General features: G+C 43.6%; 1 protein-coding gene across 3 annotated transcripts in view; it reads right to left on the bottom strand.

The window, feature by feature from the left end:
- LOC129249449 (sushi, von Willebrand factor type A, EGF and pentraxin domain-containing protein 1) overlaps positions 1-24,786 on the bottom strand; it is a 135,602-nt gene that overhangs the window by 8,038 nt on the left and 102,778 nt on the right. For all 3 annotated transcript variants that reach the window (XM_054889277.1, XM_054889276.1, XM_054889278.1), the window contains exons 4-7: positions 7,269-8,699; positions 6,999-7,201; positions 5,437-6,927; positions 57-5,375 (exon numbers count right to left, since the gene is read on the bottom strand). In XM_054889277.1, the coding sequence (XP_054745252.1) occupies positions 57-5,375; positions 5,437-6,927; positions 6,999-7,201; positions 7,269-8,699 (8,444 nt within the window). The remainder of the gene's footprint in view (positions 1-56; positions 5,376-5,436; positions 6,928-6,998; positions 7,202-7,268; positions 8,700-24,786) is intronic.

Below are 24,786 nucleotides of genomic sequence, written 5' to 3'. Positions count from 1 at the left end.
AAAGCGAAAGTTATTTCTTACTGCCCCACAAAAGCCAAGACATTTGTAATACTTACACAGCAGCGATATCTTAAAGCTGCAAGTAGCCGTATTGCCTGCTGCATCGGAAGCCAAATATGTTATGTCATAAGAGCCCCACAGTAGCGTAGTACCTGGGCGATGGCCATTGCGCTCCACAATTTTCGTTACGCCAATATTGTCGCTGAAATGTGGTTCATCCCAAGTAACAACAGCCGAGCCGTTCTTGGCAATTACCCACAAATCACCCGGACAATGTTCCACAACTGGTGCTTCCTTGTCCACAACCAATTGCTGGCAGTTTGGTCCCTGATAGCCGTTCGGGCATTTACGTTGGCCACACATTGAAGGTACCGTACGTTCGACGCCACCCGAAGTCACCTCATAACCGGCCCAATTTAGTATCAATCCATGATACAAAACCGGCTCGGAGCGACAATCGCGCACTTGTTTCTGTATTTCCGAGGTGATATCCAATGCACGTCCCCAAACTTGCGTTTTGGTAATTGTACCCTGGAAACCGGAATCGGCATAAGAAGCCGAATGTTTAGTGTCATCTGGTTGTGGACGTCCCAGCACGGCCCATGCGTATTGCGGCATAGCACGTCCGCCACCGTATTCCATTTTGCTGGCAATGAGTCCCTCGGTAATCAGCTGCAGCTGTCCACTGACGCCATCCCACAATATGGCTACATGATGCCATTGTCCATCGTTGACAGATGTGTATTCGCCGAAGGAGAGGAAAGCGTCGGGTAGATCTTCGAAAATAGATACTTGCACGCCGCTTGAGTGCGCTTGCAGCAGCAGACGGCGGTTGTTCGCAATATGTGCCGATTGTACGCCGTACAATGTGAAGAAGATACCAGTATCGTCTTTTTGCGCGAATTGCACCCACATAGCGATGGTCAAACTGTTGGACTCGCCAGTGTAGAACGGTACCACCTGAGCGGCAGTGGAACGCAGAGGATCGCTAAAGTATAAATCGTAGTCAACTTGTATGGTCTTGCGGCAGTCGTCGCCGGTCATATTGAAGGCACATTGGCAGTAGAAGTCATTCGTCAAATCTATGCAAGTTGCACCAGGCGGGCACGAGTTGTCCTTACAATCGATAATGTCTTCCTCACAGTTTTTGCCCGTGTAACCAGGTGGGCAGGCGCAGGTGTAGCCGTTGCCATGATCAATGCAGGTAGCCTCATTCTGGCATACATTCGCATCGCACGCATCGAATTCGTATTGACAACCAATGCCAGAGAAATCAGCTGGGCATGTGCAATTCAAGCCGGAACCATAATCTTGGCACATGCCACCATGCATGCAAGGATTGCCGATGCAACGCTCAGGTGCAGTCTCACAATTCTTGCCATCAGTGCCGCTTGGACACACACAGAAGTAGTCCTGGAACAAGTCGATGCAATTAGCGTCATTCTGACAAGGTGACTGTCCACCACACGATGTGATTTGACGCTCGCAGCGCTCACCGCGCCAACCATCAGCGCAAGTACATTCAAAGCTACCAACACGATCGCGACATTGACCGCCGTTCAAGCAAGGATTGGTCTCGCAGTCATCAATGTCCGTCTCACAGAATGAGCCAGTGAAACCTTCGCGACACACACATTCGAATTTATTATCCAAGTCAAGGCAACGTTCGGTGCCCACAGGATTGCAAGGATCACTCAAACACTCGTCGATTTCAGCCTCGCAGCTCAGCCCGACAAAACCAGGGCGGCACTTGCATGTGAAGCCATCTAACTGATCCACGCATGTTGCGCCATTCTGGCAAGGATTTGATTCACAATCGTCAATCGTATGTTGGCAGTTCTTGCCTGTGTAACCGGGTTCACATGAACAACTATACCCATTCACTAAGTCCACGCAAACGCCATCGTTGGCGCATGGACTAGCGGCGCAATCATCAATGTTTATATCGCAACCATCGCCGCTCCAGCCCGGATGACAGACGCACTCGTGTTCAAACAAACGATCTGCGCAAGTGCCGTGCTTACAAGGCTCTGACAAGCACAAATCAATCTTCTCCTCGCAACGTTTGCCAGTAAAGCCAGGCGGACAAGAACATTGGAAGTCGTTCACGAGATCAGTGCAGTTCGCACCCAACAAACAAGGATTCTCCGCGCAGTCGTTGATGTTTTGTGCGCAATGTATGCCTTCCCAACCAGGTAAGCAATCACATTTATAACGGCCCTGTTGTAATGCCAAACAGCTAGCGCCGTTCGTGCAAGGATTACCATTTGCGGTGCAGGGATCAATGGTTACATCGCAATCGGCGCCAGTGTAGCCGCTGCGACACAAGCAAGTAAAGTTCTTATAACCTGGTTCATTCTTGCACATGGCGCGCGCTGGACATGTGTCGTTGCCGCAATCACTCACCTCCTCTTGGCAATTGATGCCGGAGTAACCAGCCGGGCATTCGCAGCGATAACCTTGTGGCAAATCGGTACAGGAACCACCATTATAGCAGGGCTGTGAAGCGCACTCATCGATGTCAATCTCGCAACGTCTACCAGAGAAACCAGCCGGGCAGAAGCACTGCACGCCATGGCCCATCGGCACACACAGACCGCCATGCAAACAAGCGCTCTCACCACACACCACAGGCTTACACTCCTCACGTCCTTTGGCGCCCGGACCATCGGTGCGCATGTTGGTCGGACATTCATTGCAAGTTTGCGCGCCAACTGCACTTTGATAGTAGTTTATGGGGCAGGGCGAACAAGGCGACAAGCCAGTGTATGAGTAGAAACCAGGAGCACATTTTTGACGACACAAATCCTTTGTCGAAGCCGCCGGTTGGAAGGTGTATGAGTTTTGCGCGCAAGCTGTGCAATCTTTGAAGCCACCAGTGGGTGGTTCCGCTGTATACGAGTTACGTGGACATTCCAAACAGGGCACCAATCCAGTTGGCGAATATGTACCATAGCCGCAAACGGGTATACAATCACTCAGCGCCTTAGAACCCTCTTCCTTCGTGTAAGTCCCGGCGGGACAGCGCAGGCATGTGCCTTGACGATCACGGTTCTGATAGTAGCCACGGGGACAGTTCGTGCACACACTTTGGCCGGTAATTACGTAGGTGCCAGCAGGGCAATGCAGACAACGCGGCACATCGCTGGTGTCCATATTTAAAACCTCACCGATGCTGCAAGTGAAGCCACGCGATATGTTACTCTTCAACGCGCGCAGTGGCGGGCATTGATTACCAATATTGGAAATATTCAGAAGTGAATCGATGACGGCGCTGGCATACGGCACGCTCAAATCGAAAATAAGATTTAGCGTAGAGCCGCAAAGTTCGTATAGCTGTGGTTGTCTGACCGCAGGCAGTATTGAGAGTATGAAATCCATTTTAACTACATTCTCCTCTAATAAGCTCGGCACCGATTTAACGAAGGACACATTCATGTTGACGTTGACAGCTGAGCAACGTTGCGATAGCAAGCGATTCAGACCGGAGTAGTGTTGCGACAGCATATCTTGATATTGGCCGAGACATGACTGTGCAACAGCGCCATTTGCACGATAAGTAACAGTAGCAGTAACCTGGTAGTCGGCCTGCTCGGTGTTCTCCGATACACAATCGGGCACGACTGAGGTGGGCTTCCATAAGCGCGATGTCTCGCAAGAGAACGACTTCAAGGGCTCACCATCAGTAAAACGGAAACCGGGCTTACAAGTTGCTATGCACTCAATACCGCGATCTCCAGGTAAACAATTGATGGCGCCATTCGCTGGCGGTTGTAACTCCCAGTCCACGCACGGAGATGCCTGCACCGAAACTTGGAAGTAACAGTAGGCGCGATTATTGAACTTATCGGTAGCTGTCACGGTGACGTTCTCATAGTTGCCGATGGTTATCACAGCGTGCTCCGGTGTATAGGTGAGACGCACCTCACCAGAGTCATCTGAGCTCTTAATGCGCTTACGTGTGTCGTTGAAGTTCACATTATAGCTCTCCTGACGATCAACCAACTCAATAACATAACTTTGAGGGCACTGCAGCAGTGGCGGTGTGACATCTGGTACTGTAATGTTGATCTCACAAATCGCGACATTGCCGTCATAATCGAAAGCGACATATTTCACTACGGTGTCTTTGAATACATACGAGGGTGTTTTGAAGTTTTGCGGTTTCACTTCGAGACGTGCTATGGAGCCAGAGTTGTCTACAGCTGAGGGTTCGGTGAAGTTGACCGGCAGCACCGCACCGTTTTCATCGCGACGCACTATAATCGGTTGTTGTGGGCAGTTCTGGAAGATAGGCGGTTCATTATCCACACACGGTGAATAGCCATAGTCGTAGCCTAGCAAGGGCTCTTTCTTTGGTTCTTCGCAACCCATGAGCTCGAATTTCAAACAGGCATTATCCATATAACTGACGATACCCAGAATGACGAAACGTGCCTGCACGTACTTGGGTAATGTAATCATAGCCAATTCACCATAGTTACCGGGATCGCGCATAGTTAGGTTGAAGTTGGGGAAATAAACGACGTAGTTCTCACTTTCTGCCTGCTTATAGAAGAAACGTATTTCGGTAGGACGACCCACAATGTCATTGGTGACCACGCCCTTAACCAAAATCGCCTTGACGCGATGTATCTGTCCCAAGTCAACGCTCACGTAGGTGAAAGCTTCCTGCTTGCCACACCAGCCAGTAGCGGAATTCAAACGTATATTTCTTGCTTCGTAGTTTGGACGTTCGGAGGTGGCATTAATTGCTGAGTCAGGTATTTTGCCTGAGGTCACACCCAATGGCTTGATGACCCTACACTCAGGTTCGCGTATACAGGTAATTGGACGTGGATTGATTAGTATATAACCGGGACGATTGCAGCCGAAGTACACTTCTGAGCCCTGCTCGTAACTGCGCGCTATTTGACGTCCATCGCTGGGCCGGCCAGGATCTTCGCAAACAGGACCTTCGCAGCGCAAGTCTCCAAAGTCCCAGATGCCGTCGGACTGACAACGTACAACATTGTCGTGGCGTGATGTTTGGCCAGCCAATTTAAAAGTATGCTGGCAGCCGAAGAAGAATGAGCTCTGGAAGCGTGTATCTACGAACTGACCATACTCGGCGCCAGGCGTTGACATTGGCTGATAACAATCGACGCGTGGACAAGAAGGCTGCGAGCCAGAAAGCCAATAGTCGGGTAAACCGGGTTTGGGATCGTACACGCACTGACGAAAACCTGACGTGGCAGTGTTGCGTAATTTGCGGCCAGGTGAACTGCAAGTGATGGTGACATTGTCACGGAAAGGCACCAACACGGATTCGGGATCAGGGCGTTCAACAGAAAGACCCTCTAGTTTGTCATCCGGCAGAGAGACACATTTGGCATCTGAAAGTCAGGTAATTAAAAGTAATTAACACATGCAAATGAAATAGCTCGAAATACTTACAGTTGCACTCTGGCACCGTTGCATTCCATTGGCCATTCGAGAGACAAAGCACCGCTGCACTGCCCGACATAATATAGCCAAAGCTGCACTGGAATCTTACAATATCGCCGAAGTGATGATCGTTTTTGTCGGTCAACAGCTTACCGTTCTCTGGTTCCAGCAATGGTGGGCACATAAGTGGCACGCAAGTCTTGTTGCGCTGATAAGAGTCGCCATCGCGTTCGCCAGTCTCCGAACGTTCAATGCTGAAGCCGGCTGTGCCATTGCCAGTGAAAAGTTGGTAGCCTGTGTTGCAAGAGCAAGCATAACCGCCAGGCGAATTCACACATTTCTGATCGCAGCCGCCATTGTTCTTCGCACATTCGTTAATATCCACACAATCCAAACGCGTGCAACCCATCAATTCCATGCGTATGCATGGCGCGCCCACGTAATCCTGTATGCGGAAGCGAATATAACGCGCCTCAATCGGCATCGGTAGATTCAGAATAGACAGAGTCGGTTCCAGTATGCGGAACTCCACCGCTGTGCCATCGGGATTTGTGTAGTCTTTAAATACATCAGTCAGATCGTCGGTGTATTGCAGCCGCACAGCCGAGGTAAATGCCACATTGCTGTCGAAACGTTGCACGGACATTGTGCGGAAGCCACGTAAGATGGTAGGCGCTTTGAGATCGATCAAAATCCAGTTTGCGCCCGGTTCGACTAGGGCTCCGCACCAACCAGCAGAGTTAAGACGCACAAAACTCTTCGTATAACCCTCTTCACTGGACGAAGTCATTATGCTGTCATCGGGTATGCCACCATTAGCCAAGCCTAAGTCACCAACTGGACGACACTCAGGCGTTGGGGCAAAACCAGTACGGCATTGACAGTGGAAGGAGCCGTTCGTGTTCATGCACTCCGTCGTCGCCAAGTCACATTGTGTCGATGTGCACTCGTTGATATCCTCGCACGTTGGCGGATTCTCGAAGATTTGCTCAGAATTACAGCGTATTATATTACTGCCGATCAGTTTGTAACCTTTGTAGCATTGCACGCGCGCATCATCGCCAAAGTAGTAAGGACGTGCCGCATCTACCACAAAACCATTATCGATTTTCGGATATTCATAGCAACGCTTGCGTGTACAACGTGGCACATCATCGCTCCAAGTGCCGTTAGACATGCAAATCAGCACTGGGTGACCTGTGCGTTCGTAGCCAGATTCGCATTCGTATTGAACGATGGTGCCATAGCTGCGTCCACCGCCGTTGAGTAGTGTCACATTGGCGTGCGGCACTTCAGGCAGTGGTGAGCACTGTGACGCCATACAGGTGGGTGTGCGCTCCCAACGGCCGTCGGGTAAGCAGGAAATCTTTTCGATGGGTGCGCCAGAGGCGAAAGCGAAGCCCGCATAACACTGGTACATGGCTATGCCACGGTATGTGACATTTGAGGAGCCAATCGAAAATCCGTTGTCGATTTGTGGGACTGGACCACAGTAAACCTCTGTGTGTAGTAGAAAGGGAAGAATTAAAATGGGGAATTTGAGCGCAAAAAGCCATAAATTTCAAGCTTACCTTGGCATTTCGGTATGTACGAGACACTCCAGTTGCCACCCTTCATACACTCGGTGACGATTTTATTCTTGCCGGTAGCGAACTCTTGTCCAATTGGGCAAGTGAATGTCACCACAGTGCCAAAGGCGGTGTCGCGACTCGAAGCCAAAGCGCCAATGCCGGGCTTCAACTCAGGACAGTCAGCGGAGAAGGTGGCGGACCAGCTGTTGCAAGTAAATATAAACATTTAAAATACAAACTTGTAAAATACCTTGCAATTTTAATACGCACCCCGCCGCGTTATGCAGCGCATCCGAAGTGAATTTTATCAGCATCTCTCCTGAAGAAGCCGTCAAGGTGAGTTTTGGCGCCACTGTGCCAGTGAAACCATCGCCCGAGTGCAAACGCAGACCCGCTGTAGACGAGCCATCATAAACTTGCACGAAATCGCTCTTGTGCACCATGAATTTATCGAATTTCAGCGATAGCGGTGAACCGCTCGGATTGCGTATGGTAAAGTAGCATTCCTGATTTTTCGGATAAGGCTCCAGCCCATAAGCCGGCGAGGTGACCGTGCCATTACGTTCTGTAATCGTGGCTTTGCAGCCTTGTATGTAGCGTAAACTGAAGCCCTTGCCAGACTCACCAAGACTCGACTTGAAGTACAAATACAACGCATTGCCGGTGGAGATAATAACTTTCTCGTTGTCGTCAGCGCTGCCAGTCAGACGCGCAATGGGGCGGCTCATTGGCGATTCACCATCACGTATCAGCAGCATATCGCGCCCTTCAGCCACATCCAAATCATCCACTTCAATGGAAATTATACGTCCCGGTTGAGCTTTGATTATGTACAAGCACTCCAAACCGCCAGGGTATTGTTTGGGATAATTGGGGCTGGTCAAAGTTTGACGCTGCAGGTTCGCCTTCAACACGCCACCACAATTTTTCGCCTCTGTCTTCCAGGTGGCGCGAAAACCTTTGCGCTCCACGCTACCATCAGTGGTAAACTTCACGATCATGAAGTTGGACGCAGACACAAATGGCTGCATAGTCAAATCCAACTTGCCGCTCAGCGTTGCCAGCGAAACCGACTTGTCTTCAGTGCGTCCACCCACCAACACTTGTACGGTATCGAATGTCTTTTCCGTTTCAAAATCCTGGAACTGCAATATAATATTGCTGCCCAATGGACCCTCCAGCGTCCACTTACACTTGCTCATCGCGGCATATTTATGCGGATAATTGGGTGTCTCAATCACATCGCCGCCCGATTGCATATGGTAATGACACTGCGCCGGGCAGTCCAACTCATCGGAGCCATCACCACAATCATCCGAGCCGTCACACTTGAATGCCTGATTGACGCACAAGCCATTCGAACAATGTATGGAGTTTTGCGGACAAGCGGGTGCGCGACACATGAAGGGAAGCAGACTTTCGCAAGTGTCAAGACCCCAGGATTGCATGCGCGAAGCAAATGTAGCGGCTACACACTCACCGGACATGGGATCGGGTTGTTTGAGCGACCAGAAACCAGAGTATTGAGAGATGAGCGCGCCCGAGGCAGACTCCAGCGTATTGGTGCGCAGATCATCCAGCGAGGCCAGACCCAGCCAGTATTTGTCGGAGGCGCGACGGTTCGGATCATTGCTACGCGCAATTGCCAAGGTACTGTTATTCTCCGCATACGTGTCGATTGCCACAAGATCGGCGCCATATCTGTGGAAGAGAGGAGAGAATGTTGCAAAATAAATAAAAGCGTTTAGAAAGCGCAAGTCAATTGTAAGTGAAATTTTTGAGAATTTAACACATTTTCTTTTTTTTTTTTGGTTTTTTGCACTTTCAGCATATCAGTCTACTCATATTAAATTTCGGCACACTCGCACGCTGATCTAAGTACGAAATGTACGAAAATGAGAAGAAATCAGCGCAAAAAATTACTCCATTAACTTGTCATCAGAAAACTTTCTATTTTCTTTGGATTCTTTGCCGTACGTTAGCTTCCGTTTGTTTGGCTGCTTGCGCTTCTAAAAATTCGATTATAGTTTTGGCCTAATTTTAGTCCGTCAAGCAAACGCGTGCGGCGATATAAGCACTAACAAAGAAATGTTAGCAGTGGAAACTTTCATTTCCAAATCAATGCCAAATGGAATAGTTTAAGATCGAAAGAAATAATAAAAATTACAAAAGGCAATATATGTGCATATGTATGTATGTAGCTTGAACTTGTGCCACTTACGACAGCTCTATGGTATGCCATTATGCTCGTGCTTTAGAATAACATCGTGGCCATTAAACGGCGTTACTACAACCAGAAGCCGCAGCAGCGCGGAAATAGTAGAGCGAAGGCCATAGAGTCAGTTTCGCCCAGTGCTGTTTTTTCTTTTTTGTAATAATTAGTCATTTTTTAGCTTTTATATTATTTCTTGTTTTAGGTTTTGCGGAGTCGCAGTAGAAAAGTCAAAAATATCCAGTTCGAATGGAGCGCCGCATGTTCGCTGTTGGTGGCTTTAGGTGGAAGTAGGAGGTTGGGTATTTTTCACCTTCAGATTTTTTAATGATATTTCAATACCGATAAATAATACACGCATAGATATGATATAAAGCTATTATATGTACATTAGGGCGGGTCGATCTAAAAATCGCTCATTGCTCTGTGAAAATCGTATTCTAGGGATCAAAATAAGAAACTTTGCCGAAGGAACCATACCTCTAAAACGAATTCTGATGTCCCCCAAATCGGGTCGAACGAAAAATCCCACTTTGACCCATTTAGAGTGTTCCAATCGAGTCCAAATCTATGACCGACCCCCACTAACTTTGGACGGCCGATCCACCCATGCCAGTGGCACACTCCCTGGAACTCCCCTGGGGCGTTCCCCATACAATCATTTCAAAATATCACCATTTTTGTCCTTTACATGAGAAAAGAAACTAAAAAGTTCGACCCAAATTGGGGGACATCAGAATTCGTTTTAGAGGTATGGTTCCTTCGGCAAAGTATCTTTTTTTGATCCCTAGAATATGATGTTCACAGAGCAATGGGCAATTTTTTTGCCTCCCCACAAAATACACTAAAAGTTCGACCCAAATTGGGGGACATCAGAATTCGTTTTAGAGGTATGGTTCCTTCGGCAAAGTTTCTTATTTTGATCCCTAGAATATGATTTTCACAGAGCAATGGGCGATTTTTTTGCCTCCCCACAAATCGACCCGGCCTAATGTACATATATATTTTTATGTGAATATTAGAGTACCTATCAAATATATGGGATGTGTAAAAGTGTTTTTTGTTTACTCGCCAACTATTTTCAGAAAGGTTGCCTTTTAGAAAGAAGATGTTTATCAAACAAGAATTGTCTTCGATAGAGAAAAGGCATACCAAATTGATTTAAAAATAAAATAAATCAATAAAAAATTGGCGCGTACACTTTTGTTAGGTGTGTAGCCGAGCTCCTCTTCCACAAATGGAGGTACCCACAGTTTTAAGCCGACTCCGAACGGCAAATGATTTTTATGAGGAGCTTTTTCGTTGCAGTGATACACTCGGAGGTTTGCCATTACCTGCCGAGGAGCGACCGCTATTAGAAAAAACTGTTTCTATCTTTTGGTTCCGCAGTTCTGAATGGTAGTCATGCACCAATTCATTCGGTTGCGGCGACCGCCCAACTCAAGTCATATAGTGAGATTAAATTTTATTTTTTTTTTTGTCGGGACAACTATCAAGTTCAGCACTCAAACAACATTAAGTACAATGGACACCGCACTCGGGTTCCTTTTTTAATTTTCTTTAAATCTAGTCGACTTCCGAAGAAATCGGAGTAGAAATCCAAGGTGATCGCTTCTTAACTCATCAGTACCAAAGACCTAGAGCCTGATTCGAGCGAAGGTCGGGCAGATGCACAGAATGTCCCATCCTGCTCTCCACATGCTAAGCAGAGTACACTGTCTGCTACCCTTTCCATGTGCTTTGCCCATAGAAAGTGTCCCGTCATCAGTTGTGGTTGTAGCAGCATAAACATTCCCCATATATATATGAGGAATGCTGCTGAAGTGACAGTCCATGGCCGGATATAAATCCGCGTCGTTCCGGTAACGTAGAACCGACTGTCGTGGGAACGTCCCGTCATCAGTCCAACAAGCTGCTTACAGTTTATTGCGCTCAATGACAGGAAGATCTGCGACAGTCGGTCGGACATGACAGGTAACATCAATTTTGTCAAATCTGCAGCCTTTCTCAGCCTGCCAAACTAGCTTGTGAATTAAACTAATCCGCTTCCTAACCGTGGCTTTGATGGCTACAGAAGGGAGTGGCAGAACGAGCTCGGGACCAAAGAAGTTGGCCTCAGAGCCCATCCTAGCTATGAGATTACATACTTTGGTGTGACATCTTCCTTATGCCTGCAGTGCCTTCCAGACGGAAATACTGGCAAATGGGGGAAACTTTTAGGTTACTAATACCAGATTTCTCTTTTAATGACAATATCGCTACTCTTTCGGATTGCCAAGCTGCTGCCTGGATTTTGTTACAACCACCTCTATGGTATTGGAACGAAGTAGGAATAGCCTTACCACCTTGAGTGAAAACTATAAAGCTACCTTAATCTGGGTCCCAGTACATCGGAACATTGAAGGTAACGATAAAGCAGATGAACTAGCAAAGGACGGATCTGCCATGAATAACGTTCGTACAGAATCGGTATTCATACCATTGGATGCAATCAAGAATAAAATTTCCTCAATATACCTCTGAATCTCGGATTGTAGATGGTGAAACCAAACAAAATGCAAAATTAGCAGAACGTTATGGCCCACCTACAACCTCAAGCCAATGACAGCATTGATAAACATGAAACGACGGAACGCCTAGAGACTCACGGCAATCATAACTGGCTTTTAGTCTGTCAGGAGCAGCCCTCACTCACAACCTTCCATTTCCTCTGTGAATGCGCTGGCTTATGGAAGGAGACCATGTCAAATCTGGGCGAACCACTGCGTGAGAGTCTCGAACCACTGTCGGGCTTAGATGTCAACAGCCTGATAAGGTTCCTGAACCACACAGACTGGATAAAGTCATGCTGTAAATAACTAGTAAACAAGTTGGAAACGAGGATGTGGCAACGCTATTTTATAATGCGGGAGCGCTATTTGGAAACTGAATGAATTTGTGGTGCGCATTTTGAGATTTTCTCACAAATGAAGGACCTGCAATTTTATACCGTCTTCGAAAGACAGCTTATTTCTCTATGAGAAACTTTTTCATGGCTGAATTAAGCTCAGAAGTTTCAAGACATATTAACTCGAATTCATTAAATTTGAAAAATCGTGTCACCCTCCATAGTCATTCGTGCTAGGGACCGACAACATGCGTGAGCATAGTCAAATCTAAAGGCCACTGTCATCATATTCGAGAAGGGTGATTTTAGCATGTCATCGACTTTCGTAATCGTAACATGACTTTTTTAGACGGCAACATTAGTTTCGATCTCTGCCACTCTGGATCCGTTTTGCACTAGTGGGCAGATAGTAACCGAATAAACAGATATGAAACTAGCTCTTTAAACGACCGCACCATTCTTCTACTGCAGGTATACATACATACACATACATACATATAAGTATAACTGCGAGTAGGTATCTGCAAAACAATTTCCAGCTTGGCCAAAGCATGGCCATACTCGTATTTAGATTTTAAGTACATACAAATATTTTGCGAAATTGCCACACCTCTTTGGGTGCCAACAGGTTTCGGTTGGAATTTTCGATATTGTTTGCGCAGTCGAAATATCATAAGACATTCCCTAAAGCAACACAAATGGGCTGATTTTGACTTCGTTACTGCTGCTGATGCCTTTGTTGTTATGGGATCTGTTGGCATGCCGTAAATGCCACAGCATTCAAAATCGTTTGTTGGCGAACATACATAAATCTGCACAGCTGCAATGGCGAAAAGAAGCTGTCAGTAGGCATTAAGTGCCATTTACATGCATGCGCCTGCACACAGATGAATTCGTACGTACATACATATATACATACATACATATACATATGTAGAATTTACAAGAAGTACTGCCGCATGCTTTGACATCGCTTCTAGAAATTAAAGTGAGGAGTATGTATGGTATGATAAGGGGATTGGTATCCCCAAAGCTGTATGGAATTTTGGAAACGCCGATCTACCTCGTAGACGAGTAGAAAATATCTGCAAGAAAATACTTCTATTCGGACCGTTTTCTAGACTAACTGTTAATGTAAGGATTATGGAACAGGCAGTTAAGTTTCTCGATTTTTTTCGATTGGATTTAATTTTCTCAAGAACCGGTTAAATAGTTATTTAGCACTGGAGAATTTGTGGCAGCACTAAAGAAGATAGAAAAAAAAAAAACTGTAAACATCGAGTGTGGATGAGCAAGAATTGACCGTCCATGTCTTTGAATAACAATGGCCAAACGAAATAACTGAGATGGTTCAAGACTTTAAATCTGACATAAAAATGTGGAGGTAGTAAATATAATTGTTTTTCTTAAAAAATCAAAGCTCATAGAAACATTAAAACTTGTTACTTCCCCAGGTTATATGGAAAAATACCAGTAAAGGAGCGGCCGAAAACCTTTGTTGCGGCTCTAGACGTTTGTGATGTTCGGTTTTACAAACATAAGGAAAAGACCCAGGAAAAGGGAAGCGACATACTCCATCTTTTCGTCGACTTCAAAGCTGCATTCGACAGCGCGAAGAAGAGTTGTCTCGATTTCCAAATTTGGTATCCGCGCAAAACTAATACGGCTTTGTAAGATGACGTTGCTCAATAGCAGCAGCGCCGTCAGAATTGGGAAGAACCTCCCCGAGCTGTTTGAGACCAAACAAGATTTCAGACAGTCACCCTGTCGCTGTTGTGTGACTTCTTTAACTTGATGCTGGGAAAGATCGTGCGCGCCGCAGAACTTAATCGCTCAGGCAGAACCGCGTTATTAGTTCGACCTTCTCCAAACTGGATAAAGAGGCAAGGCGAATGGATCTGGTGGTGAACGAGGACTAAACTAAATACCTCCTGTTATCAAAGAAATAGTCGGCGCGCTCGCTTATTGGCACCCACGTCTCTGTTTATATATATGTATATACAATTGGCGCGTGCACCCTTTTTGGGTGTTTGGTCGAACTCCTCCTGCTATTTGTGGTGTGCGTCTTGATGTTGTTCCACAAATGGAGGGGCCTACAGTTTTAAGCCGACTCCGAATGGCAGATATTTTTATGAGGAGCTTTTTCATGGCAGAAATACACTTGGAAGTTTGCCATTGCCTGCCGTGGGCCGACCGCTATTAGAAAAATGTTTTTCTTAATTTTGGTGTTTCACCAAGATTCGAACCGACGTTCACTCTGTGAATTGCGAATGGTAGTCACGCACCAACCCATTCGGCTACGGCGGTCGTCTCTGTTTACAGTTATGATTTCCAAGCTGTAAGAGACTTCGTTTATCTAAGAACCAGCACTAACACCGATAATCAGCCATGAACTCCAACCGAGAATAGCTCTTGCCAACTTTGAACTTAGTAGGCAATTGAGTAGTGAAGTCCTCTCTCGACGTAGAAAACTACTACTTTATAAGGCTCTCATCATGCCCGTTCTAACGTATGGCGCAAAAGCTTCGACGATGACAACAACCAACGAGGCGTCCTTTGGAGTGTTTGAGAGAAAGATTCTGCGGAAGATTTTTGATCTTTGCACATTGGTAACGACGAGTATCGGCTCCCTTGGCTGGGTTATGACGTCCAAATGGGGACAAATGCTTCGACTTGGAAAATATTTGATGTGGTACCAGCTGGTGATAGCACAGAAAGAGGCATGCGTCTTTGAAAAGATCGGTTGTAACCCGAACGACCCGGAAGTAACCGGAAGAACTCGGATTTATATTCGGCGAAGGACTGTCACTTCAGCAACATTCCCCGTATATGTATGGGAAATGTTTATGCTGCTGCAACAACAACAACAACAAGGAGTTGACTTCGCTTGGTATGTCCAACTGGCGCCGGTTAGCACGAGAACGAAACGACTAGGGCGCTTTGTTTAAATCGAACAAAATCGCTTAAGCGATCATCGCTCCAATCAAGAAGAAAAAGAAAGACGGAGTTTCATTTCTCAATTTGCATAGACTTCAAGGTGTATGAGTCTGTGTATTTTATTATGTGGATATGTGGACAATCGAGCCAAATAGGATATGTTCTAGTCTTTCCATCTCCAAAGTCTTGCCTCGCCATTATAATTCACAATTGGGCAATAAAACTCAATTCTATCAAGTAGTCTTAATAGGAGCTTTCGATTGAATTGCAGAAATCGTTTAGCGGCTCTCCAAGCAAGGCTTATGAATCTCTTCAATTGTCTGCTGTCATTCTGCGTTATCCAAAAAAATTTATTACAGTAGCATCAATAGCAGAAAGAGCAACAACATAGTAAATGTATCAGCAGAGACGCTTTGTGATCAAATCGTTCTCGAAACCCTCCTGCCAAACTTTGATATCAACTGAACTATGCTTCCTCGTCAAACTACAACCAGCCTCATTTCGTAAGGTACTTCAATGCACATTCCAATTTATTATATTCTCTATTACATTTGACACTTTTGAAAGCCTCCATCAAAGCTCACTAAAACACAAAAAATTTTTCAACTGCATGAATTAAAATTCCACAAATTCTTTTAATTCAATTTCCATTCATTTCGAAATGCATAGCTTGGCGTTTTAGAACAAGCCACAATTTGTATGTTTATTTATTTCTTTTTTTTTTGTTTTGTTAATTTTCTACAAATATCTTTGCAGCTGTGACTTTCTCTCAGGTAGAAATTTTTCGAGGAGAAAAATGAAATATTCACACGACTTTAAAAAGTGAAAAAGATACGCAACAAACAAATAGCTGTGAAGCGGCGGTAATTGCTTACAGGCATACATATCTACATATGTATGGCACTTACATACATCTATGCATGTTTATATGTAGTACTGGGCAAGCAAGCGTTTGCTTAAGTATGTGTTAAAAAGCCATAAAAAAGTAGCAACAAAATTCACAAACAATTTCGCTTTCTGGCGGGCTAAACTCACGGCAATTTTTAGCGGACGGGTTGGCGAGGGTTGTGTGAGGGAAGTGTCACGCATTAACACTTAAGGTTTCATTGTTTTTGTTTTCTCATCTAAAAATACTGAACATTGTGTGAATTTAGATATATTTTAGGGAAAAGCTTTACACAAATGACCTTTTACCGGAGGCTCTGAGTTGGGAAGATATTCCCCCCACAGGCCTTAAGCGTTAAAAGAACGGAAGTTTGAGTTAATAAATACACACGTTTGGTGCAAGCTAGGAAATTAATTTTTGCTATTTTTACGATCCCGAAATTTTCGGGACTTTTCTGAGACCCCGAGGTTTAGATATTCGCTGTTGAGGCCTTAAGCATCAAAATGGAAGAGATGGAAGTTTGAGTTGAAAAAACACGCGTTCGGTGCAAACTACGAATGTACATATAATATTTTCGATCCCGAATTTTTTGGGACTTTTCCGAGACCCCGAAATTTAGATTTTTGCTATTAAGGCCTTAAGCATCAAAAAGATGGAAGTTTGAGTTGAGAAACACACACGTTTGGTGCAAACTAAAGGTGTACATTTTTTCGATCTCGAAATTTCCGGGATCCCGGTATCTAGATATTCGCTATTAAGGCCTTAAGCGTCATTAGAATGAAAGTTTGAGTTAAAAAATACACACTTTGGTACGAAACCAGGAATGTAAACTTTTTCGATTTTTACGATCCCGAAATTGTCGGCATTTCCCCGGGATGCCTTGATCGCGAGATTTAGATATTTGCTATTTTGCAACATTTTAACTCGTTCACTCATATTACATTAATATTTTTGGATGCAATACGATTATTAATATTTCAGTCTCTAAAAAGTTGAACACTGAAAACACAAAAAAAAACCCCAGAAAAACCAAACAGCACAAAAGTATTGTTAACGCAAAGTCCTTTTCAAAGTTACTTTTTTGCCATAAAAGAGGATTTTTTTGTCTCCATTTCATATACTTTATTAAAGAGTACAAATCCCGATTATTTTTCAACAATCCCGGGACTTTTGGGACTCGGAAAAGACCGCTAATACACACACTATGGCTGCCTTGAGCACGTAAATCTATCAAAACCATCCTTAAACCCAGAGGCTTCACATAGAAAACTTTTCAGATCTTACTTTCTCAGACTTTTCACTGCCGTAGCGATTTTAACTGACTTTCAAAATGAACCCAAAGCGATCTGCCTTAATGCTCACGAGTATAGGTGTTCGCAATGTACGAGTATCTATGCCAAATCAGCAAGTATTAGCTTAAACTAAGCCTTCTCCCGATTTCATTTTAACCTGTGCGAGTTTTTAATCATCGGTAATTTGTCTCTTTGAAATTATCGTAAGACATTTTAACCTTCTTACTTTCTTACCTGCATCCGAATACTTCGATATTAAGATCTTCTGGGTTCCCGAGCACAGTGGCATAGAGAGAACCTGCTGGACTGATGAGCTGGCTAGACAGGGAACACTAGAGACGGTTTCATCGCAAAACGAGGGGCTCTCTTGAGAACCAGTGATCTATGCCTGGAATAATGGATCTCGTGTCAACTCAGCGAGCACTGGGCTAGTGAGTAAACCTGCAAAGTCGTGAGTTCCTTCTTGGCACGGGTAGATCAGGTGCGCTCGAGGGCTCTTCTAAGGCTAATCTGGAATCATCTCAGCACCTATTTCTTAACTGCCCTGCTCTCGTCGGGTAAAGATTTAGACATCTGAGCTCTCACTATTCGCAGTGCGAATATTACGGGTTTAAGTATCACACACCTGGTGAAATTCCGCAGGAGCTTCAAGCAGTTAATACGAACGCAATTAGCCACTGTTGGACGTCATCGTCTAATCCAAAGCCCCTTTTTGCCTTTTGTAACCTGTTTGGTTCTATTTCTTCTGCCAACGCCACCCACTGTATGGCATCACAATGGACGAATTTTGTTTATTTGCCCAAGTAGGCTGCCTCGCGTGGTCAGCCACTTCCCCTATCCTATCCTACCTACTTACCATTTTAACATCTTTTTATTATAACTATTTTCAAACATCTTTTTATTATAACTATTTTCGTGTTGCGTAACCACATTTGGACAATTTAGGCTTTCTGTAGCAAGAGTTAATCAAAAGCGGTCGGAAAATACTCAAAACTGTGGGCATAAAGTAGGGTGAATTTATTTGTTAAACTTCGCGGGATTAAAATTTCGCTCTAGTTATTTTTTTCATGAGTTGGCAGCACTGTTAATAACATCTGGGCCAACTTTCATGTGAATGTCATTATCAGTAATATATTAACGCTTGTGTTTACCAAACGACCAAGAGTGCATTTTTCGATTTTTACAATGTCTGATTTGATTGAGCAGAGAAGTGCCATCAAATTTTGTTTGCGGAATGATATTTCGCTTGTTGCAGAAAGCATTTGGTGATTCGACCATGTCACAGAAAAATGTTTATAAGTGGTACAAAGACTTCAAAGAGGGTCGAGAACGTGTTGATGACTTGGAGCGCTCCGGACCACCATCGTCCTCAACAGATGACCAACACGTCAATAAAGTGAAGGAGTTAGTGCTCAAAAATCGTCGGTTGACTGTTAAAGACCTTACTGATATGATCGGAATATCAGAAGGATCTGTGAAAACCATTTTGAAAGACCATTTGGGCCTACGAAGAGTCAAATCTCGTTTGATACCGAAAACTCTCAATTTCTTGGAAAAAAGTCGTCGCGTTGATGTGTGTGAAACAATGCTTTCAGACTATCAGGACAAGCTCAAATGCATCATTACGGGAGATGAGACTTGGATGTATGCTTACGACCCTGAAACAACCGACCAATCAAACGAATATCGTGCTAAAGGCGAGCCCAGACCGAAAAGATCATGTCAAAGTCGTTCAAAAATAAAGGTCATGATGACAGTTTGTTTCGATTTTCGTGGTGCGGTGCACTATGAATTCCTTCCATCTGGCCAAACCGTTAATAAGGAATATTATTTGAGCGTTATGCGTCGTTTACGTGAAGCAATTCGTATAAAAAGACCAGAATATGGGCCAACAACTCTTAGTTTTTGCATCACGATAATGCACCGTCTCACCCTGCACTCGTTCTTCGTGACCATTTCGCCAAAAATTCCACGCATAACGTTCCGCAACCACTCCGTGTGACTTCTGGCTATTCCCAAAACTCAAGAGACCACTCCGGGGAACGCGTTTCGAGTCGATTGAGGAGATAAAAGCTGAATCGAAGAAGGTGCTGATGGCTATACCGGAAATGGACTATTTGACATGTTTCGGGGATTGGAAAAATCGTTGGCATAAGTGTATTTCATCGAGAGGGGATTATTTTGAAGGGGATGAAATTGATTTACAAGAATGAATAAAGATTTTTCATTTTACAACCAAATTCACCTTACTTTTTGCTCACAGTAGTAAGAAGAAATTGATTCACCGCTAGGAGTCCATGCGCTGGGTCTTAATTAAATTGATATAATTCTTAAAGTTTTTTCGAAGTTGGCGAGGAAGAATCACTACCATACCTTCAACTTGAATATTTAAAAAATTAGCTGCTAATTCATTATTCTTCTGCGAAGAATTTAGTTTTTCTTACTCAAAGTCTACTTTTAAGAAGTTACTTATAAGACCCTACTCAAACATATTTGTTTTCCTCTATCCTTTAGTCTAAAAGCATCCTATTTGTTGATTAATAAAGAAATAAATAAGTAAATTAATAAAATTGAAAATCTTTCACTGCTGGAAATCAATAGACTGCGCACTTCAATAAAAAGAAGCATTGATTGGGAAATGAAAAATTGTATCCAAGGTTTGTGTATAAACGTAAACTATGAAATTTTGCTTCCATTTCTTGCATCAAAAAACTACCTTCTAACTTTAAGCCACTGAGCTGCCCCAAGTTATAGCTTGAATGTAAGAGTCAGACAAAAGAAATGCCAAAAATGACAGACATTGAAGTGCATTAAGATGAAGTCATTCTTAGGCGTTTTTCTACCACAAGTGAAAGTTTTTTGCTTGCTGTCATGCGTCAAACCGGTGCGTCATAAGAATTCATTTGTATTTAAGCGAAAAAAAAAATTCATTACAAAAATTTTCCATTGTAAAATAAGCTGTGAAAAAACCTGAATGAGATGGAAGAAAAAGTAATCTTTCATATCAAACAAAAACAACCAACACAATCAATCACTCCATCAAAATCAATTTGCCCCTAAGTAGTTGGTGAACAGCGCCGCAGCCAATTTGGAAAAATGAAAAAAAAATAAAAAAAGTAAATGTAGACAAATTTAATATCTCAAGCGTTAAATTTCAGCAACTGAAGTACCTGCGCGCGATGTAGTGAATTTGAACCAAAGATCTTTGACTTCTAAATGAGTGGTTTTCAATTTCTTCAATTTAAATTTTTTGTTTTCTTCTATAAACCAAAACATTTTTTAAATGACTCTCAATGATCGTCAATTTCTTAGCTACTTCGGTTAGACAAGCAACCTGTCACTGAACTCAATGCCCAAAAACATTTAAATAGGTTAATGCCGTTTTTTGTTTGCTTGTTTGTTTGTTTGTTTTTGGGGTTGTGGAAGCTGGACGTTGTAGTGAATTGCACCTAGCGGCGGGGTAGAGGCTGAGAACAGACAGACATAGAGATAACGTCACATAACTTGAACAGGTAGTTGATGAGTTGAAACAATGGATGCCTTTGACAACGCACAAGCAGTCATGCGTTATAAATGCGTCTAATATGAAATTGTGTGTGTGTGTGTGTGTGTGTGTGTGTGTGTGTGTGTGTGTGTGTGTGTGTGTGTGTGTGTGTGTGTGTAGAGGTGTGTATACATGTATATATAAATGCGGCTTGAATTCCACTTATCTAGCATTGTCTCCTTTCGCTGTGGAGCTAATCTATGGCTCAGACGTGAAAAATGCAGAACAAGTGTCTAGCGGCTGTGTGCTGATTTTTTTTTTATGTTTTCTCTTCTTATTTTATACTGCACTCACTTTTATTAGCATCTTAGCAAGCGCGTAGCCATTAAGTGATTTAAAAAGTAACTATTAAAAATAATTTCTTGTGCAAGTTACGAGGCAGAAAAAAAGTAAATGAGAATAGTTGATTTTTACACCTTTACATACATACAAATATTGAAGATACATTTTATGGTGAGAAGAACACATTTCGGCCTAAGCCCATGCTAAAAGCGTCTGATAAGTAAATCTTGAGCTAGAAACAACGCGCATTATAAAGGGTGATCCGATTGGAGGTACTTTTTCCAATAGCATTTGTTTGACAGATTACGCATGGCTACTGACAAACTCAATATATTATATAATTTTTTTCAGTATTCATTGACATTTCATCATGGAAATTCTTACGCCTCAACAACAACAACAATAAGTCGTGCAATTGTATTAAGGGGTTGGGGGTAGTCAGAATTTTCAAAACATTCGATTTTTTTTTTTTTTTGCATTTTCTCAAAGTATAATATCTTAAAAATATGGTGTGTAAATTTGAAATGAATCCAACAAATACTTTTCGAGTTAGGTTAGGTTAAATGGCTGCCCTAGTTTAGGGCACACTTGGACAAATATTGTATTCAAAATTCGTCCATTGTGATGCCATACAGGGGAGAGGAGAAAGGAGAAGGGAAGGCAGAAGGAGCCTTGGGATTATAGACGATGATGACCATATATTTTACGACGACGCCGACGGTGGCTGATTTGCGTTCGTAGTTAGCCGCAACAAGCTACTGATGAACTTCACGAAATTTATGATATTTACACCGGCTATATCCGCAGGCGTAGCGAAAAAGTGAGAGCCCAGATGTCTAAGTCTTTGCCAGTCGAGGGCAGGGCAGCTGAGAAGAAGGTGTTGAGATGATTCCACCTCGTCCTCTAGACAGTTTCTGCAGAACGGACTTGAGGCAATCCCACGTCTCACGGCATGAACACCTAACGGACAATGTCCGGTAAGGATGCCCACCAAATTCGAGAGCTGCGGCTTTGTTAGCCTTAGGAGTTCCCTAGTTCGGGGAGCGTCCCCGATCTACCCGTGGCCAGAAGGATCTAGCGACCTTGCACGTTTGCGCACTAGCCCAGCACTCGCTGAGTTGACTCGAGGCCCATCTTTCCAGGAGCAGACCACAAGTTCTCAGGGGAACCCCAATTCTCTCATTTCACGACGAAATCGTCTCCAAAGTTCCCTGTGTAGCCAGCTCACCAGCCCAGCAGTTTCCCTCTATGCCGCTGTGACCGGGAACCCAAATGAGCCTGATGACGAAGTATTCGGATGCAATCGAGAGAGAAGCCAGACATTCTCCGACCAATCTCGAACGCACAAAGAGCGAGCCCAAGGCCCTAATTGCCGATTGGCTATCGGAGTAAATATTTACTTGCTTAACGGTAATTACCGAAGTAAGCAACCAGTCCACCGCTTCCTTACTTGCGGATACCTCCGCTTGGCAAACACTGCAGTGGTCCGGGAGCCTAAGTTTAAGTTTGATGGGAGGCTCCTTACATAATACTCCACCACCAGCCCTTCCGTCCAACTTCGAGCCATCCGTGAACATGTTTGCCATGCCTTGCCGCCAAATGTTGCACCCCGCCCACTCATCCCTGGAGGGAATGTGAGTAGAAAAAGGTCCGCCAACCTAGTCCACAATGATCCAGCACCAAAGGGATGACTTTTCGAGTTAGTTAGCAAAACTTTAAATGAGTTTTTCCCAAAACTTTGTTTTTTGAACTGGTGATCACTGTAACTTAAAAACCGCTTGGTAGATTTCAATAAAATTTATACTGCTTTTGAAGAACATAAAAAACTCGTGCTTGATCGAAGAATTTTTTTTTGAAAAATTTCGATTTTTTTTTAACAATTAATTGTCGGTTACTTTCTTTGAAGCCGCCATATTGTTAATTTTGCAAAAAAGCTTCAATCAGGCACAAGAATATCTATTAATAAAACTAATTTCTCTTGTCCGACTGGTTTAAATGAATTTCCAAGGACTTGTGATGATCACCGCAATGTACGCAAACTTCAGGAGAACCGGGTTCCACACAAACAGCGATAACTTTTGCAATCATTTATTTATTTTTTGAAATTTTGCTACAGTCTGTTCGAAACATAATATATTAATGCTATGTTTTTAATTTTTGTAAAATAAAGCAACTGACTAGCAAAAAAAATTATTCAAAGTCATCATTTTTTCGGGACTCTGACTACCGCTAACCCCTTAAGAAAATCGTTGAATTTTCGCTATTTTATTTCAATTTAAAATCCGATACCTCTACATTGATCACCCTTTACTTGTTGGATTGTCATAGTAGACATATGAGTTACACCGAGCGCCACCGGCTGGATAGCGTGTCCCATCTTTATGTTCAAATTAAATGCATTAGTATCCCTTTTAGGAGTAATAGTCTAATAGGCAAACCACCCGAACCGGATGGCTCAAGATTTCTACAATTCATTGGAGTAGATGGCGAGCACGATAGGTTTAATAGTGTTAGAAGAAAATTAATGATGCTTTGTTGTGCTTTATCGCACAGTGTTTTTGTCTAAGAAGACCTCTACTAAAATCTTTCGCCAAATATAATATTTTTAACCCTTCAACCACCCTACAAACTTAATAATTTGCATATTTTTGAAAACACGTGCAAATGACCCATATGGGTAGGAAATATTGGGTTAAAATGTTCCAGAAAAATATGCACCATTAAATTTTATTATCGACTCCTAAAGACAATATTAATGGCAAACGAACTTTTATAAGATTTTTTTTTTTCAAATAATTCACATCAACTTGATTTCAAAGTGCCAAATATTCAATGCAATATAAAAAAACTGTGATGTTTAGGGGCAAAACGGCGGATGGTCCAATACTCTACTGCTCTTCCTCTTTCCTAATTGTTTAAACGCATTATTGTCTTTTATGGTCTTTGCTGAAGACAACACCTGTACTAGTCCAAAGAGTCAGTGCTTTCTTTTACGGAAGATTAAATAAAACTTCGAACAAAATTTATGTTCATTGATTACTTTAGTAGTATTTAAGGGGGATGGATAGTTTTTTGTTTTTTTTTTGTAAAACAACGAATGTTTGATGCTTTACATGAAATACCAAACAGTCACACGTCCAGAGTTCATTGGCTTGTTGACGATTGTATGTGGGTTTTCCGATCCAAGTGACTGCATAGATAAATGAAAATGCGATTTTTCCTTGGACTCATGGTCTTCTGTGCCCTCTACTCATACAATACCTCATCCAACCCCAGCTCCCTCAGAACCTCAAGCTAAGGTAAATCTGAGTTGAAGTGCCTTCCGCCCGCATCTGGCCTAGATATCTCATCCTTCTTCCCACTATAGCATCACATTCGAGAAGAAGGTGTGCTGGAGCCTCTAGTCGCAGAACCGACAGGAGTCAGTGGACCATATCTCAATCTTGTGCAGATGGCAACGCAGTCTGCAGTGACCTGTGAGAATGCGCGTGAGTATTCTAATTTTGTCTTTAAGGTGAAGGCTGTCCGAACCTCTTTTGATTATGCTGCCTGGCGTAGCCTTAACTTAGGCTTCGTGGTCTTAGCACTTCATTGCTACACTTCTCCTTGATAGTATGTTGTCTAATCGCAAGGAAAGACTCGGCTCCTTTTAATAACGAAACCGCTGCTTTTCTAGCCAATGCACCGGCTACTTCATTCCCAGTTACATCCCTTTGACCTGGCACACATATAAGCCGCGTGGTGCATT

The sequence above is a fragment of the Anastrepha obliqua genome, chromosome 5, assembly GCF_027943255.1.
Source record: "Anastrepha obliqua isolate idAnaObli1 chromosome 5, idAnaObli1_1.0, whole genome shotgun sequence".
NCBI classification, from domain to species: Eukaryota; Metazoa; Arthropoda; class Insecta; order Diptera; family Tephritidae; genus Anastrepha; species Anastrepha obliqua.
Note: the sequence above shows the minus strand (reverse complement) of the source record. Positions and strands in the feature narration are given on the sequence as shown.